The 19,256-nt window shown below is 44.1% G+C and overlaps 1 protein-coding gene across 1 annotated transcript in view; it reads right to left on the reverse strand.

Moving 5' to 3' along the window:
• ASH1L (ASH1 like histone lysine methyltransferase) overlaps positions 1-11,058 on the reverse strand; it is a 57,265-nt gene extending 46,207 nt beyond the window's left edge. The window contains exons 1-2 of the mRNA XM_041464893.1: positions 10,809-11,058; positions 9,582-10,099 (exon numbers count right to left, since the gene is read on the reverse strand). Coding sequence (XP_041320827.1) covers positions 9,582-10,001 — 420 coding nt within the window. The 5' untranslated portion in view covers positions 10,002-10,099; positions 10,809-11,058. The remainder of the gene's footprint in view (positions 1-9,581; positions 10,100-10,808) is intronic.
• Between the last annotated feature and the right edge of the window lie 8,198 nt (positions 11,059-19,256).

Raw genomic sequence — 19,256 nt, forward strand, 5'->3', positions numbered from 1 at the left:
GGGCCTGAAGGGGCTCCAGGGAAGCTGGAGAGGGACTGCTCATCAGGAACTGGAGTGACAGGACAAGGGGAATGGGTTCAGACTGACAGAGAGGTTGATATATGGGAGAAATTCCTCCCTGTGAGGGTGTGAGGCCCTGGCACAGGTGCCCAGAGAAGCTGTGGGTGCCCCTGGATGTGCCCAAGGCCAGGTTGGACAGAACTTGGAGCAGCCTGGGACAGTGGGAGGTGTCCCTGCCATGGCAGGGGTGGAATAAGCTGGGCTTTAAGGTCCCTCCCAGCCCAAAGTCACTGTGATGCTGTGATTTCATTCCCAACTTGAAAACCTCCTGGGACCTACCAGAACAAACACTAAATATGGAGTGAAAGACATCAATGCCACAGCTCTTCATCCCTCTGCCATAAAAACTGGTGTGGCAATGGCCTGGCACTTCCAGCAGCTGATCATCCTGATCCCAGAGCTGTACCCATGGGTGCTGAAGGAAGGGACAGCCTGGATTCCTCTGACAGCCAATTTTGGTGCTGATCATGAAGGATTTGTTCAGTCAGCTGCACTTAACCAGGAATTTGCAGCCTGGACACTGCTGAGTGTGGTATTTTCTGAGATCCCCGTCGAAGGGAGGAAATGATGAATGTGACTTTATGTTTTTAGAAGGTTAATTTATTATTTTATGACATTACATTATATATTATATTATATTATATTTGTGACTCTCTTCAGAGCCCCTACACAGCTTGGCTGTGATTGGTCATTAAGCAAAAACAATTCACATGAAACTAATGAAACAACCACCTGTTTGTAACCTGATTGCAAACAATCTCCAAACTACATTCCAAAGCAGCAAAACACAGGAGAAGCAAATCAGATAATATTGTTTTCATTTTTCTCTGAGGCTTCTCAGCTTCCCAGGAGAGAACTCCTGGGCAAGGGGATTTTTCAGAAAATGTGACAGTGAAGAGAATCAGCTGTGTGGGTAACGGGGGAGCCCCTGCAGTGAGCCCAGGCACCCCAAATGCAGGGCTGCTCCTTCCTGCAGGGATGGCACAGGGGGTTCTGGGTGCCCACCTGCAGGCCTGGCACTCACATGGAAGCTCCTGAGTCAGCGTGCCACCACCCTGAGCCTGCAATCCTGGAATTCCCTGGGGCACTGCAGTGCCAGAGAGTCACTGATGAGTATCAAAGCCTTCAGAGAGCTGCATCCTCCTCCTCCTCCTCCAGCCTGAAATTCCGACAAGAACTTTGGAAGAAAAATCTCCTTTGTTTCAAAAATCCACCTAAATACTGACTGGGGAATTCAGCTCCTCATCCCTGTATTTGCTCTCCACACTTTTCCTTCTTTTTTCTGCTCCTCCTGGGTGCTCTGCCACCCTCTGGGTTCTGTGGTGCCCTCACACAGCCACTGCTGGGCATCCAACACCTCTTGGCAAGCTCTGCTTCTCCCTGCTTGCCTCCATTTCCAAACAAAGAGCTTGGAAGTTTGAGTAGACACTTAAATAATAAATACATAACTAACAAAACCCTTCCAAACAGCAGCTTTGATCTGAGCAAGATGCCAGGATTCTGAAAACAAGACTTTAGCATCAAACACAGATCCTTTGAAAGCTGAAGGCGTGTGCCCTGGAAAGCTTCTTTCTCATCTAAGGGTGAGTGAGGTTTCCAAGCACACTGAAAATTATTTCAAAGAAAATGAAAAGGAAAACAGGAAGCATCTAGTGAGATGTCAGACAAGAAGTCAAAAAATTCTGTCATTTTTTTCAGCATTTTTAAACCTAAAATTCTTATATGGGATTTTTTCCCCCATAAATCTATTTAATAACCAGCATGATTAACAGAAACATTTTGGAGGGAAATTTTGAAGGACAAAATTTCATCCAGTAACTTCTAACAGAGCCACCTTGAGATGTTTCCTTTGGAGCAGGTTGCAGTGGCTGCAGAAACATTTTAAAAATTCCCAATATCAGCCAGCGAGTCAAAGCTTCTTCTTGCAATTCTGTATCATTAAAAATTTCAGATTTTTGGTCGAAGTGAATAGCAGGTACTGCTGCCACTAAGGAGGAGTAAGGATATGGCAGATACCAAAATCAAACTGCAATCATGCACAGCCCCAAACTTCAGGAATAAAAAGGACATTTTCTGTGCAGAGGCAACAGTGGAAGAACTGAACTCTGCTGCTCCTTTACTGAGGGAATCAGGTAAAACCTTCAGGCACAGCAGCACAACTCTCCCAGCACACAGACCCTGCCCTGGACACCCCCAGGGAAACATCCCTGGAACAAACCCCAAAACACCTCCAGGACGCCCCTGGAACAAATCCCAGAACACACCCTGGCATAAACCCCAAAATACCCCCAGGACACGCCCAGAACAAACCCCAAAACATCCCCAGGACACCCCTGAACAAACCCCAAAACATCCCCAGGACACCCCTGAACAAACCCCAAAACATCCCCAGGACACCCCTGAACAAACCCCAAAACATCCCCAGGACACCCCTGAACAAACCCCAAAACATCCCCAGGACACCCCTGAACAAACCCCAAAACATCCCCAGGACACCCCTGGAACAAACCCTGGAACAAACCCCAGAACACACCCTGGAATAAACCCCAAAACACCTCCAGGACGCCCCTGGAACAAATCACAGAACACACCCTGGAATAAACCCCAAAATACCCCCAGGACACCCCTGGAACAAACCCTGGAACAAACCCCAGAACACCCCCAGGACACCCCTGGAACAAACCACAGGACACACCTTGGCATACACCCCCAGGACACCCTGTACAGGACACCCCCTCCAGGACACACCCCACAGTGTCACAGTCTGTGGCCATGGGGTCAGGCTGACCCCCAGCCCAGCTCTATTCACACACTGGGAAACTTCCCTGGAAACCTCCAGATCCCAGCAGGGCAGGGACAGCAGCCAGCACTGTCACCTGCACTGGGGACAGCAATGACCAGTGACCCCCAGCCCAGTTCTATTCACACACAGCAACCTCCAGGTCCCAGCAAAGCAGGGACAGCAGCCAGCACTGTCACCTGCACTGGGGACAGCAATGACCAGTGACCCCCAGCTCCCCTATTCACACACTCAGTGACCTCCAGATCCCAGCAGGGCAGGGACAGCAGCCAGCACTGTCACCTGCACTGGGGACAGCAATGACCAGTGACCCCCAGCCCAGTTCTCTCACTGGGCAACCCCCAAATCCCCGGCAGGGCAGGGACAGCAGCCAGCACTGCCACCTGCTCTGGGGACAGCAATGACCAGTGACCCCCAGCCCAGTTCTCTCACTGGGCAACCCCCAAATCCACGGCAGGGCAGGGACAGCAGCCAGCACTGCCACCTGCTCTGGGGACAGCAATGACCAGTGACCCCCAGCCCAACTCTATTCACACACAGCAACCCCCCCTGGGAACCTGCAGGTGACAGCCAGCACTGTCACCTGCACAGGGCACAGGAATGTCCCCCAGCCCACCCAGGGGCTCTGTGAGATGGGAGCACAGACCCCAAGCCAAGCCCAAGTGGCTGCTGCTGTCATTGTCACTGTCAGAAATGAAGGATGGGACTATTTTCAACTTAAGGATGATTTATTCTACAGACAAATATCAGTCTTAGAGCTTGTGAGATTTTTAGAGAAGTGTTCAGCTATAGCTCAAAAGCAGTCACAAGTTTCTTTGTTACAAGATAATGTATAACTTTATAATAATATATAATATATATTATAATATATCATATACTATATATTATGTATTTATATTATAACATATATATAATATATATTATAATATTATAATATATAGTCTATATATTATAATATATAACTTTCTAAACAAATACAACTTTCTAAACTAACATATAACTTTCTAAATTAATATATAACTTTTTACAGTAATATAACTTTTTACACTAACATATAACTTTCTAAAATAACATATAACTTCCTAAACTAATAATTGCCACAGAATTTATTTTGATTTTCTAACTTATCACCTTAACTTCTGCTGCATTGTGGATACTTTTGTCTAATGACTTCTGTCTCATTTGTGCACGTTGTGCTAGGGAAGCACAAAGCCAGGTTTTAATCAGACACATTTGTGAGCACTGTGGAAAAAAAGAAAACAACACCAACACCTCCTGAGTGTTTCACCTGCTCTCTCCTCCTGGCTCTACAAGGAACTGCCTCAATGTTGCAATCAAATGGACAATGCCATAGAAAATAAAGAGTTTTCCTGGAATTCTGTGCCTTTGCAGCCCAAATTTCAAGCCCTGTTCCCGTGGTGTCAGCTGGAACGAAAGGCCCATCTGGGCACAAAGCTGTTCAAAAGGGTGAGATTACATTGCATCAAAAAGCATTTTGTGCTTTAAAAACTGAAACATTTGTTCCTGTGCAATCTTTAGTTCAACTGTCTGGTTTAAGAACCCATCCAATAAAAGCACTGCCCAAAGCAATTGCATAAAACACATTAAGTTTCCAGAAAATTGGCATTATTCTTAGTTTGACACTGAGCTGAACTGAAAATTCCCTCTCCTATGTGAACTTACACTTTCTAGACCTGCACCATTCATTGAGGAATAATAACTCCAGGTTATTTTGATATAAACTATCAAAATCAACAGGTTATAATTGCTGAGGACACGGGTTAGTGGTGCTGGGGGAACACTGAACTCCATCATCTTAAAGGTCTTTTTCAACCTGAACAATTCTGTGATTCCAGAATCCTCACAGGCACCAACAGCAAAAACAAAACTTTATTCTAAAAAGGGAATCAGGGTTTCTTACTGCTAGATCATTATTTAGTGTCATTATCTCTGGTATTTATGTGCACAAAGGTCAAGGGTAGCAGATCTTCCCTGAGAACAGGGACATCTATCAAGTCTGGTGTCACACTTCCCAACTAAACCCAAGCCACAAAACTCAAAATACTCTCAGCTTCCAACACCTGAAGCAGTTAAAAGGAACCAGCCTGCTCGTGAAAATGTTGTTTTGGTTTTTTTGAGAGCCACTGGCAAGAAATAAGGATTTTTAATGGACATACACAGATTTATTCATTACTGTTGTACTCCAGGCCAATGCTCAGTCTGGAGCATTCTGAGGCATCACAGGAATTATTTTGTAGTTGTGGCATCAACACGTTCTAGGCAATCCCCCAAATAAAAATGCTGTTTATTTTTCACCTCCAAGACTTTTTATTTTTCAGCCTTTTCTAAAAGCAACTTTGAACTACCAGGAAAACAAGGATTCTTTGGAATTAACCTAAGACAAAAAACTTCTGTCCCACATCCTGCAGGAAATATTCCCGAGCTACCCAAAAAGAAAACAAATCAATTCTTCATCTTTTAAATTTTTTTTTGCTTGAAACTTTCAGTGAGTGGCTGTGATTTCATCAGCAAACTTCCCAGCATGACCAAAGGCAGAGGAAGATCTCCAGAACCCTGCACTCAGCAGTTTTACCCAGAAAAAGGAGATGGAGCAGGAGGGCGAGTCCCAACCTGCTGCCCTGTGTTCCCACCTTGTGTCACTCCTTGCCTTTTATTGCTAAAGCTTCACTGCTGCCAGCACAGCTGAACCATTCCTGCAAAATAACAGGGGCAAAAATGTCTGGTTTTGTTCAAGGCTCGGGGTTTTGGGCTTAGCACAGCGTTGTCTGCCTGCCCCAGGACGTTTTCTGAAAGAATTCCATCCTCAAGTGTCAAAAAGCAAAATGAAAACAGTTCATTTTGGTTTTTGTAACACCTGGGAGTGTCAGTCATTTCTGGGTTTCTCCTTCCTGCTCTGTGATTTTTCTCCTCAGGAAAAAAAAAATAAATTAATTTTTATGTCTACACATTTCTGGAGGACAAATTATAAAAATATGAGGAAAAATTTCCCCACTGAAAGGATGGTCAGGCACTGGAATAGCTTGCCCAGGGAAGTGTGGAATTATTATCCCTGGAAGTGCTGAAAATTGTTCAGTGCTGGATTCCAAGGTCTGGGAGGCCTTTTCCTGGAGATAAACCCTTTATTCATAAATCTGAAGACATTCCCCAAGTTTTATCAGCACTAAACTTCAGAAAAAAAAAAAAAAAACCCTGTCAGAGATGGCAGTGCAAAGGATTTTCCTCCTATTTTCATTTTAGATATTCCCAGGAGGAGAATTCCACTACTTCTCTTTGTCTCTCAGTGTAACTGTGCTAAATTTTCATTCTAATTCTTCAGTGCTCCTTTAAAAGAACAGAAAGTTCCCTTTCAGAGCTCCAGTAAAACCACACCTGGCTCTGAATGGGTCACATGTTTGCTTCCCCTCCTCTGCATCCACAGCAAAAATTCATGGAGAGCTTTCCTTTGCTGAAGTGTAATTTGCAGTGCTACAACTTTTATTACTCATTACATTTATATTATTTATTTTTATATATTTACATTTATTATATATATTATTTATATATTATTTATATTTATTATTTATTTTTATATATTATATATTTCTATTTATTTCATATATTTATATTTATTTCTATTTATTACATGGCAGCAAGACAAAAAAAACCAACCCTTGAGTATTATATTCAAAACACGTGATGGTTTTAAGCCATCATTCCCATTTATTTCCACTTCCAATCCCACTTCAGGAACCAGCAGGGTGTTGTTTAGTGTCATTTCTAACAATCCAAAGTGCAAAATGGCAGCAGGGAACAGACAGACTTAAACACCATCTCAGAACAACTCAGGAGAGAGCAGAGGATCTAAAGGGACTTATCATGAGTCAGGGATTTGAAACTCTTGTAAATAATGCAAATTTAATGCAACAGATCTGCATCCTCTGCATGCAGGGCTGCTTGCCAGGCAGGAGAGCAGTGACTGCTCTGAGAGGAGCTGCAATCCAGAGCTGCTGTGATATCAACATGCATCACATCAATAATATTCTACACCATCACTAATATTTGCCTCCTTTTCTGCTTTCCGTTTTGAAACGGGGAAAAAAATATATCCTGGTGTATAAACAAAGATGTCAAGGATGAAGAATGCCTGCTGTCAGCATGAGAATTCAAATATTGATTATTTTCTCTGGTGAAAACTCCCAGGGCACGATCTCTTGATGCAAAGGGAAAGTCTCCAGGCTCAGTGGTGCCTTTTGAGTGTGGAATCAGGGAATTATGGAATGTCCTGAGCTGGGAGGGACCCACAGGGGCCAGGCAGTCACAGACACCCCAAAATCCCACCCTGGGAGTGCTGTCCAGCCCCTCCTGGGGCTCTGGCAGCCCGGGGGCTGTGCCCGTGCCCTGGGGAGCCTGGGCAGTGCCAGCACCCTCTGGGGAAGAACCTTTTCCTGAAAATCCACCCTAAACCTCCCCTGAATAAGAGATTTTCAGCTGCAGGGGCCACTTCAATCCAGACATCAAGAGAAATCACTGGTTGGATATTCCAGACTGTTCCAATACTCAACTCATTGCAACACTGTCAAAAAAAAAAAAAAAAAAAAAAAGAAAAAAAAAAAATAAAAACCCAACAAAAAAAGAAAGAAAAATTTAAAAAAAAAACACAAAAGAAAACCATCAGTGTAATAACAAACTGCCATCAACTTTTCTGATGTTTTTCAAGCCAAAGTTAGAAACATCATTAGAAATAATAAGCTTGTTCTGAAATGGAAGAATGTAAAATAAAAACCACTGCCAAAATCTGAAGTTACACAACGAGCACTTGAGAATTTCTTGTTCAGTAGGCTGACTGCAAACACCTCTGTTTCCAGAGGAGGAAAACCCCAATGTGAGTGCACTGTAGAGCCTGGAAAAAGCAATGTTAGTCCTTACACTAACATCCAGCACACTTGTTTTGTAAGCACATCATTTATTACTCAGAATCCCAGACTGGTTTGGGCTAAAAGGGATTTTAAAGATTTCATTCCACACCTTCCACTATCCCAGGCTGCTCCAAATCCCATCCAACCTGGCTTTGGGCACTGCCAGGGATCCAGGGGCAGCCACAGCTTCTCTGGGCACCTGTGCCAGGGCCTCACACCCTCACAGGGAGGAATTCCTGCCCAAAATCCCACCCAACCCTGCCCTCTGGCAGGGTAAAGCCATTCCCCCTGTCTGGCACTGCAGGCCCTTGTAAAGATTTGTAAAGATTCTCTCCCTGCCATTGGAAGGCCACAGTGAGGTGATCCCCAAATTTCCCTTCTCTTTAAGGTGACTCTTCCTCAAGGCCAACTTCAGTCAGGGTATGCTAGGGGAGAGGGTCTGGGTATGGCAGGGGAGAGGGAAAGGTCTGGGTATGCCAGGGGAAAGGGTCTGGGTATGCCAGGGGAAAGGGTCTGGGTATGCCAGGGGAAAGGGTCTGGGTATGCCAGGGGAAAGGGTCTGGGTATGCCAGGGGAAAGGGTCTGGGTATGCCAGGGGAAAGGGTCTGGGTATGCCAGGGGAAAGGGTCTGGGTATGCCAGGGGAAAGGGTCTGGGTATGCCAGGGGAAAGGGTCTGGGTATGCCAGGGGAAAGGGTCTGGGTATGCCAGGGGAAAGGGTCTGGGTATGCCAGGGGAAAGGGTCTGGGTATGCCAGGGGAAAGGGTCTGGGTATGCCAGGGGAAAGGGTCTGGGTATGCCAGGGGAGAGGGTCTGGGTATGGCAGGGGAGAGGGAAATGTCTGGCTATGGCAGGCACACATCACCTCAGCACAAGGTGAGGAATTTTCCTTCCCTCGGGCAGGCTCTGCCTCAGGACAGACTGATGCAGGGAGCCTTGAGGACAGGACACAGGCTGGAGAAATGGAAATGCTTCAGCCTTGGGAAGCTCTGGAGCCCCCGTGAAGAGAAAACCCCAGCAGAGGAAGGACTCCAGCCTCCAGGGATTCCCTGGATTCCCCTGGCAGTACTACACAAGGGTACATTCTAACCTTGATTACCAAAACTTTTATGTTTATGGGGGAAAAAAAAGAGCAGGCTGTAACCAAACCCTTCAAAAATTTAATATCTATCCAACTGTATTTGTAACCCTTGCCATTTATCCTGTTTTCCCTATCTGCTACTGCTGCTCTTACTGATTACATCATGGAGATCATCAAAACAAATCCTCGAGGCAGCCTTTGGAAAAGCCCTGGCACATCTCTCCAACATTTACATGCAGCTATCACCAGGCTGGTTTTTAAATCATTTGGAAAAGTCTGTCTTACTTTTCAGGCCCTACCTGAGCAGTGACAGGTGAGACACAGCAAAACAATGCTTCTAACAGGTAGAAAAAAATAGAAACCCAACCAGCAGAGGCAAGCACAGCACATCCAGAGCCCTATCTCAAGAGAGACAGGACACCCAAACCCTTCACTTTGCTAAGAAAAGACTCAAAATCTCCCCACTGGTTTTCAGAAATGAACCCAGTTCAAGTGAACATGGGAATCATCTCTCACTGCTGTTGAAACAACAAACCGGCACACTGTGAAAGAGCATTTTTTCCTGCTAATGGCCACAAAATAAAACCATTTCTAACTCCAGACACTTCAGCATCAGAGGTCACACACAAAACCAGCAGAACACAGCGGTGCAGAGACGATGCAGCTTTTAAACCCAGCTGAAATGCACCATGACTTGCAAACCACCCCACAGCCACATCACTCACTTGCTTTGAAGGACAGTGCTCGCTCTTCTCCTCTGTCATCTTCCCGCTCTTGGGAGCCCTTCTTGGCTGCTTGATGCTGGTTTTTATGGCAGGCCGGCAGACATAATTCTCCAGGTTCTTGGGAGGCTTTTTCGTCCTCTTTGCTTGAAGGCCAATCTTCAGTTTGAGGTTTCCCTCGGAGAAGTTGGTTTCTTTCACCGAGAACTGCTGCTGCGCATCGCTCAGAGCCTCGCTCTTGCCGCTCTCGGCGCTCCCCTCCCTGCTCTTCTTCCTCCCCTCCTCCTCCTCCTTGCTGCAGCCTTCGAGCTCTGCCTCCCCTTTGCCCAGCAAGGTGCCAATGTTTACCACAGAGGGGCTTTTCCCAGCAAACCCTTCAGAATCAGAAGCCAAGCCTAACATAGCAGTATTCCGAGGGTCCATCACAGGAGATTTGCCTTGGGGTGATTTTTTAGGGAAGGTTTACAGAGGTGTGTTCCTCAGGAGAGCTGTTCCACTGTGGGCACTCAGCATCTTTCACTCTGGGGGAGGAAAAGACACACAGCATGAACGTGGATTTTCTAGCAGAAATTAAATTAATTCGTTTTATTTAATTTAATTCAATAAAAACAATGTAGAAATGTGAAATCAGTATATAAATAATGATACCTAAAACCCATATAGAAATAATAATATATAATAATAATAATATATAAAACTAATATATATAACCTATATATAATATATATAACCTATATATAAATAATATATAAATAATATATAATATATAAATAATATATAAAACTAATATAAAATAATATATGTACAAAACTAATATAAAAATACGTATAAAACCAATATATAAATAATAACATATAAAACCAATCTATAAATAATAATATAGAAAACCCAATATGTAAATAATAATATATAAACCCAATATCTAAATAATAATGTATAAACCAATATATAAATAATATATCTAAAACCAATATATAAATTATATATATGAAACCAATATATAATAATATATAAAAATATATATAAAATAATACATAAAACCAATATATAAATAATATATAAAACCCAATATATAAATAATAATATATAAACCCAATATATAAATACATAAAACCAATATATAAATAATAATCTACAAAACCAATAGATAAATAATGTTAAACCAAACATAAAATTAATAATATATCAATATATAATATATAAAAGCAATTAGAAAGCAAACAATTGTACTTCAGACAAGCACAGCAGCTGATGTTCCAAGACACCAACGCTTCCAGTCACCTCCTTCAAAACCTCAATTTATCTGTAAAACACTTTTAAATGGTAAGTGAAAAATAAAAAGTATAATTTCCAAATGATCCACATGACATTTCAAATGATGGCTACAGATTTTAATGTTGACCATCAAATTCATTTTTTTATTTATAACCAGAGCCCAGTTAGTCCCAGCCTTGTTGTTCCTGGATGCACTGGAAGAGCTGCATCTGAGGAAGAAGCACCCAAAGTCCACCAATATTCTGGTTTTAAATGAAAGCCATGAGGAAGCACCCAAAGTCCACCAATATTCTGGTTTTAATTATTGATCATCAAATTAATTTATTTATAACCAGAGCCCAGTTAGTCCCAGCCTTGCTGCTCCTGGATGCACTGGAGGAGCTGCATCTGAGGGAGGAGCAGGCAAATGAAAGCCATGAGGAAGCACCCAAAGTCCACCAATATTCTGGCTTTAATTATTGATCATCAAATTAATTTTTTTATTTATAACCAGAGCCCAGGTAGTCCCAGCCTTGTTGTTCCTGGATGCACTGGAAGAGCAGCATCTGAGGAAGGAGCAGGCAAATGAAAGCCATGAGGAAGCACCCAAAGTCCACCAATATTCTGGTTTTAAATGAAAGCCATGAGGAAGCACCCAAAGCCCAGCAATATTCTGGTTTTAAATGAAAGCCATGAGGAAGCACCCAAAGCCCAGCAATATTCTGGTTTTAATTATGTGAGCCACCAGGAAAGCTGAGCCACGTGTGCATCAGTTTACAAACACACCACGAAATCCTCGTTAGCTGAGGATTTTCCTCAGTTCAGGAAGAAGGATGGGAGAGCAGATGCCAACCCCAAACATTCACACACTGCTTTTTGTGCTTCCTGAAGCAGGACAAGAGGGAAGGCCACCTGTTCTTCTGAGCTTTCTGATTTTACATTCTTGTAATGAATTTTCTTATGTGTTTTTCTCTAAATAATTATTGGTTTGCCTTTTTTTCTAGAAGAGAAATTTAATAGACTGTTGGTTTGTCCAGTGTCATTGGAGAGGTGGCACTGTCACCCTCCAATCCACTGTCACTTTTTAAAATCTATAAATATTAAAGTCAAAAATTAAATGTCCCTCTTTTTACCTTAGAAATTCCAATATCCACCATTCCAATATCCACATTGTTTTATTTCATACCCTATAGCAACACCCACACTTCCACCAGCACAGACACTGGTAGGAACATAAAACTGACCTATTTAGCAGAAAATAATAGAGGGAATCATCTTAACTACAGGAAATTAGAGTCAAGCTCTAAGTTTGGGAGGGTCCCCAGACCCTGAGCTTCTCTCCCTGCCAGAGAACAAACCAAACCTGTGCTCCTTGTCATGCAGACAAAAATCCCAAAATCCCAGAACAGTTTGGGCTGGGAGGGACCTTGAAGATGATCTCACCCCACTCCTGCCATGGCAGGGACCCCTTCCACTATCCCAGGGTGCTCCAAGCCCTGTCCAACCTGGCCTGGAACCCTTCCAGGGATGGGGCACCCTGTGCCCAAAGCCATCCCCCCCATCCTGTCTCCAAACCTTTTTAAATTCTCTCTCCATCTTTCTTGCAGGCTCACATAAGGCACTGAAAAATTATTTGTTGTGAGGGTATCTTAAGAAGAAAATGTTTAAATATCTTCAGCACTTTAATACCTTTATGAGTTTTGAAATGAAATGGATCAGAAAAAGGTCTGAAAAAACAGTGATTTGCTGAAAAGTGCATCACAGGCACCAAACCAGCCTGAATCTTCTGTCCTTACCTTCCCTACAGTCATGAAGTCATTTATTAAATCATTAATTGTGAGCAACGGCATGGATCTCAAAATGAGTTTCAGATGAAGCTCTCAAGGAGCCCAGCACTTTTCTGGGATGTTTGGCATCCTGGCAGGTCAGCAGGAGCACAGAGCACCTGGCCTGAGCAACGGCAGGGAAAGATGTCACGATCTCAAAATGAGTTTCAGATGAAGCTCTCAAGGAGCCCAGCACTTTTCTGGGATGTTTGGCATCCTGGCAGGTCAGCAGGAGCACAGAGCACCTGGCAGGTGCCACAGCCCCTCTGGCCAGACAAAAACTGGGGAGCAGCACAAGGAGATGGTTTTGGGGTGGCTCAGGAGCATGAGAAGGGAAAAGGATCAAGAATGTGAAAGGCAACACCAGAAAGCACCAAGGCAACTGCAGTGGACACCAAGAGATGCCAGGATTAGTGGGGGCAGAAGAAATGCTGCTGGGAACACCAGATGCAGCCAGACACAAAGCCAGGCTTCCCTGGCTAAGTCCTCAGAGAAAACAAACTTATTTCCATGTGTTCTGTGCACTTTATTGTGGGGTTTCTAGCTGCAGCTCTGGCTTTCCAACTACACACATCCTCAGCAATCAAAGCTGCTGTTATTACTGATAAATGCAGAGGTAATTAGATAAAATCTCCATTTTAGAAGGAGAAAAATAGGGTAGAGCAGTGTGACATGGGCACAGAAGGTCAGTGGCACTGCCCAGTTCAAGGCCCAGTGTTTGTCCAACAGGCTTCACCATGTCACCAAAAATGGGCTTTTTCTTATCCACCAGTGTGCAAGGAAAACTGGCCAGCAGGTAAATAATTCTGAGCTAAAGCCTGAATTCAATAATATTTAAATAATTCTGAGCTAAAGCCTGGATTTGTATTATTCAAGCCCAAGAAAAGGGACAATCCCACAGGCATATAGATCAATGTGCAAGGAAAACTGGCTAGCAGGTAAATAATTCTGAGCTAAAGCCTAAACCATTATAATATACTGTAGCTAAGAAATAGTTAACTTCTGGTTAGAATTATAAAATCTACATTCCAAGTCTTGTTCTGAATTATCCCTCACCCATGGTGTCAGATTAAACCATTAATATATTGTAGCTAAGAAACAGTTAACTTCTGATTAGACTTATAAAATCTACATTCCAAATCTTGTTCTGAATTATCCCTCACCCGTGGTGTCAGATTAAACCATTAATATACTGTAGTTAAGAAATAGTTAATTCTGATTAGAATTATAAAACCTACATTCCAAGTCTTATTCTGAGTTACCCCTCATCCATGGGGTCAGATTAAACCATTATAATATATTTTAGTTAAGAAATAGTTAACTTCTGATTAGAATTATAACATCTACATTCCAAGTTTCTGATTAGAATTATAAAACCTACATTCCAAGTCTTATTCTGAGTTACCCCTCATCCATGGGGTCAGATTAAACCATTATAATATATTTTAGTTAAGAAATAGTTAACTTCTGATTAGAATTATAACATCTACATTCCAAGTTTTTCTGAGTTATCCCCCATCCATGGGGTCAGGTTAAACCATTAATATACTGTAGTTAAGAATAGTTGACTTCTGATTATAACATCTGTATTCCAAGTCTTGCTCTGAATTATCCTTCATCCATGGGGTCAGATTAAACCATTAATATATTGTAGTTATGAAATAGTTGACTTCTGATTATAAGATCTACATTCCAAGTCTTATTCTGAATCATCCCTCACCCATGGTGTCAGATTAAACCATTATCATATATTGTGGTTAAGAAAGAGTTAACTTTTGATTGGAATTGTAAGATCTACATTCCAAGTCTTGTTCTGAGTTATCCCTCACCCATGGTGTCAGACTAAACCATTAATATACTGTAGTTAAGAAATAGTTAATTCTGATTTTAACATTTACATTCCAAGTCTTGTTCTGAGTTATCCCTCACCCATGGTGTCAGACCAAACCATTAATATACTGTAGCTAAGAAACAGTTAACTTCTGATTAGAATTATAACATCTATATTGTGTCACCCTTCACACGAGGTGACACAATATAGATGTTATAATTCTAATTGAAAACAAAATACAAGTGTTTCAAACCCAGCTGCCCCATCTCTAGGTCAGAAAAAGCCTTCATGTGACACGTGGGATTTAAGGTAACAAAACTTTTGCTGCATCCAAAACCACCCAGCACCAAATCCCTGCACGGGCTCTCAGGTGATGAGCAGGACACGTCCTCAGCACCTCCCCACAAAGCAAACCACACCAAACCCCCAGCCCCTCAGCCAGCAGCTTCTGCAGATCTCAAATCCCTCCTGAAAGTGTTCTTCCCCAAAAAAAATTAACTATGAAGCATTTTAAGATCCATTTTGACACGTGCCACCTGGAACTACGTGCTGTTCATTAATGATTTCTCTAATGCCATGCACTGTTTTCATAGCTGGAATTCATCCTTATTCCCCTTTCTGCCCATTTCTGTTCTTCTGATCCTCTGCTTTCCCAAAAATAAAATGCCAGCTCCCAGATATGTTTCCCCACACCCCCTCAGCAACATTAACTGAGATTTCCCCTCTTTTCATTCCTGCTGCTGCTTTTCTTGATGAAAACACACTGTCATGTCATGTTTGGAAGGTGGATATTTTTCTTTTGGCTCTTTTCATTGCTTCAGCTCCAAGGGACATTAAAGCCAATTCAGCTAAGTGTTAGAAATCCCAGAATATTACTACTAACTCTGTGGCCTCCCACAGTCCCCTCTCAAATTCCTTGTCTTTTCTTTGCTAAGGAAGACAGACCACACTCAGAAAAGAGAAATAAAAAGTGGAATAAAGCTTTAAAGTATTTCTGTGCATCACAATTCCTGAACAGGGGAAACAGGAGCCTTGGATCAACTGCAAACATCCTTAAAATGTTTAGAGATGGAGACATTTCTCTGGAATAAAGCTTTAAAGTATTTCTGTGCATCACAATTCCTGAACAGGGGAAACAGGAGCTCAAGATCCCTTGGATCAGGGCACAAGCATCCCAGGAGCTCAAGGAGAAAAAGATATTTCTCTAGAATAAAGCTTTAAAATATTTGTCTACATCACAATCCCTGAACAGGGGAAACAGGAGCTCAAGATCCCTTGGATCAGGGCACAAGCATCCTTAAAATGTTTAGAGATGGAGACATTTCTCTGGAATAAAGTTCCTGTTTGCTTTACAGGAGGTAACAAATAAAACACTTTGCAATCAGAATCTGCTGGGGTTTTTTCCTGGCAGACAGAAATCCCAGGGGACCTGTCTTGTCAGGAAGAATATTCCACAGAAGTGCTGGGAGCAGAGGCCACGCTCAGGGAAAGCACCTGGAACAGGACACAGATTTTTTGGGAAGAAAGGCAGAGGACAGAGATGGTAAAACACCCTGCAAAAATGCTCCAGTGGGAGGAAAATTGGGAAGTTAGATAGAATTTCTCCTGGTTTTTAACCTGGCCCCAGACCTGACTGCAGGGCTGGAAGCACAGGGCTGAATTTGGAGGTGCAGGGTAATTCTGTAGGTGCCTATTCATATGCAAATAAAGGCAAAATTACTAAAAATCTGCATAACCAAGTGTCTGGAGCAAAGGTTCCTTCCCCCTTAGGCTGTGAGTGCCAACATCAGCCAACACTGACTGCTGAGGGAAAAGCAGTTTGGGAATTCTCCTAAAATTTTATCCCAGCTGCCACAGGGTGAGTCAGGAGCTCCCTGAGAGCTCTCTACATCCAGTGCCTTCCAGGGGATTTTTCTGGAGAAAATCCATTTATTTCTGCCCACCTAGTAAAAGATAAGGGTCCCAGCAAACCAGAACTTCCCTTGGAAATCCTTTGGTTATTCCCAACCCACAATGGGCACACCTGTGCCACAGGTAAGGGACACAAAACCAGGGACAAACACAGATTTTGCTGTCACAGAACAATCACAACAGGTCTCATGACAGATTTTTTTTTTTCCCTTTGCAAGCTGGAGTGGGACTCATGAGCTCGTTGGAGGGGAGAATGTGTCCACAACAGCAGCAGCCCTTCAACAGCAGAGAAATTAATTTAATTTTTAAAAAGCCAACAATCCCATAGACAACAATATCTATTTTTAAATACCTTTAATTCAGTAACTCCATGTGCTACTGCCACTTTTCTCTTGCAACAACAGCACTGCCATTTTTACCAATATCTCTGTCTCTTCCACCAAGGAAAAAAAAATGCTTTTTATATCCTCCAGGACAGTTTAAACTTTTGAAAACAACTTAAAAAAAAAAAAAAAAAAAGCTTCTTCTGGAAATTGTAACTCGAATTTTGTCACTGGTTATTATCACTCAAACCTTTTTAAGCAACTGACTGCCTGTAGCAACCAATTCAAGTCCAAAAAGAAGTTGTGGTAATTTTGTCTTTTAAACCAAGATGTTTCAGACTTAGAACTGTTTAAAATGAAAAAAAAGAGAGTCTCTTTTCTACTCTCAGACAGCTGAGAAAAGCTCTGGGTAAGAACACTTCTGAAGAACTCAAGCAGGCAGACAGATGATGATTTTAGAGCCCATCTCTCCCCATATGTTCCAGCAGCTGCCAGAATTTCCCATTTCCCACAGAGGCACCAGGGATGATCCCAAGGTCCTCCAGGATGACCACGAGTCTTAAAGATTCACCCCAAACCCCTGGAAAAAAAACTGCAAGTGGGATATAAATTACTGAGCAAGGAGGACAGGGAAAAAAAGCAGGAAAGAAGAAATTGCCTGTTTCCTACAGAGGCACCAGGGATGATCCCAAGGTCCTCAAGAATAAGGATTCACCCCAAACCCCCGAAAAAAAACTGCAAGTGGGATTTAAATTAATGGGCAAGGAGGACAGGGAAAAAAAGCAGGAAAGAAGAATTTCCCATTTCCCACAGAGGCACCAGGGATGATCCCAAGGTCCTCCAGGATGACCACGAGTCTTAAAGATTCACCCCAAACCCCTGGAAAAAAAAACTGCAGGTGGGATTTAAATTAATGGGCAAGGAGGATAGGGGAAAAAAGCAGGAAAGAAGAATTTCCCATTTCCCACAGAGGCACCAGGGATGATCCCAAGGTCCTCCAGGATAAGGATTCACCCCAAACCCCTGGAAAAAAACTGCAAGTGGGATTTAAATTAATGGGCAAGGAGGATAGGGGAAAAAAGCAGGAAAGAAGAATTTCCCACAGAGGAACCAGGGACAATCCCAAGGTCCTCCAGGATGACCACAAGTCTTAAAGATTCACCCCAAACCCCTGGAAAAAAAACTGCAGGTGGGATTTACATTCCTGAGCAAGGAGGATAGGGAAAAAAAGCAGGAAAGAAGAATTTCCCATTTCCCACAGAGGCACCAGGGATAATCCCAAGGTCCTCCAGGATAAGGATTCACCCCAAACTCCTGGAAAAAAACTGCAAGTGGGATTTAAATTAATGGGCAAGGAGGACAGGGAAAAAAAGCAGAAAAGAAGAATTTCCCATTTCCCACAGAGGCACCAGGGATGATCCCAAGGTCCTCCAGGATGACCACAAGTCTTAAAGAATTCACCCCAAACCCCTGGAAAACAAGAGCAGGTGGATTTAAATTCCTGAGCAAGTAGGATAGGGAAAACAAAGCAGGAAAAGAGGTGCTGAAAATGAAAATTGAGGAGGTTTTAAGGGATGAGGGCAAAGGCACAGGTTGTGTCCCTGCTGCCAGCAGCTCCAGCTCCCTGACAGCACTCGGGAGAGGGAATTCCTGTCCCGAGGCCACGGGATGGAAACCCACATTCCAAAAGCAGCTCGCAGCTCCCTGCTCCATAATTAACAGGGTGCAGAAGCACAAAGCAAGAGCCACAAGCGGGAGTTGGGGTGTCAGGGACAAGGATGGGAACGCATTTCGGCTTTGGCTGGGAAAGGCCGAGGCTCAACCACCTGAACCCAAATTCAATATAGCTAAAACAGCATGAAAACCGCAATGAAATAATAAATAAAGCAGGATAAAACTTCAGAAGTACGATTTTGGTGAAGGAAGACCACAAAGTCTACAAGACACCGACCCAATAAACCAGCCGATATCCCAAAAACCCAAAAAATATTTGGCAAGGGAGACCCCCGGCTCCATCGGGGCAGCACCGGGGAAACACCGAACTTCGGGGATGCGCAGCCCCGGGCACGGGGGGGCACCGGGACCCACGAGGGGCCGCTCTCCGGTGCCTGCCCAGCCCCGGTGCCTCCCGGCCGGGCGCGGCTGCCGCCTCCCGCAGCCCCGGGGGCAGCCCCGGCCCCAACGCCGCTGTCAGCGGGCCCGGCCGCCAGCGGGGATCCCCCGCCCCTCGCCGCGGCGCCTGTCAGGGATCCCCGGTGCCTCCCGGTGCCTCCCGGTGCCTGCTACTTCGGCACGGACCCCCCGGGCCAGCCCCGAGCTGCGCGGTGCCCCCGCGCCGCTCCCGCTCCGCCGGCCCGGGCCCTGCCGGGGATCCCCCCCCGCCGCCCCCAGGGATGCCCCGCCGCCGCCGGGGATCCCCAGCGGCCGCCGCGGCGGCCGGAGCGGGGCTGCGGCGCGGGGCCGCGGGGGGGCACGGCGGAGATGCGGCCGCGCTGCGAGGCGGCCCCGCGGCGGATCCCGGCGCGCCTCCCCC

This window comes from Pyrgilauda ruficollis, unplaced genomic scaffold, assembly GCF_017590135.1.
Source record: "Pyrgilauda ruficollis isolate IOZ18807 unplaced genomic scaffold, ASM1759013v1 scaffold185, whole genome shotgun sequence".
Lineage (NCBI taxonomy): Eukaryota > Metazoa > Chordata > Aves > Passeriformes > Passeridae > Pyrgilauda > Pyrgilauda ruficollis.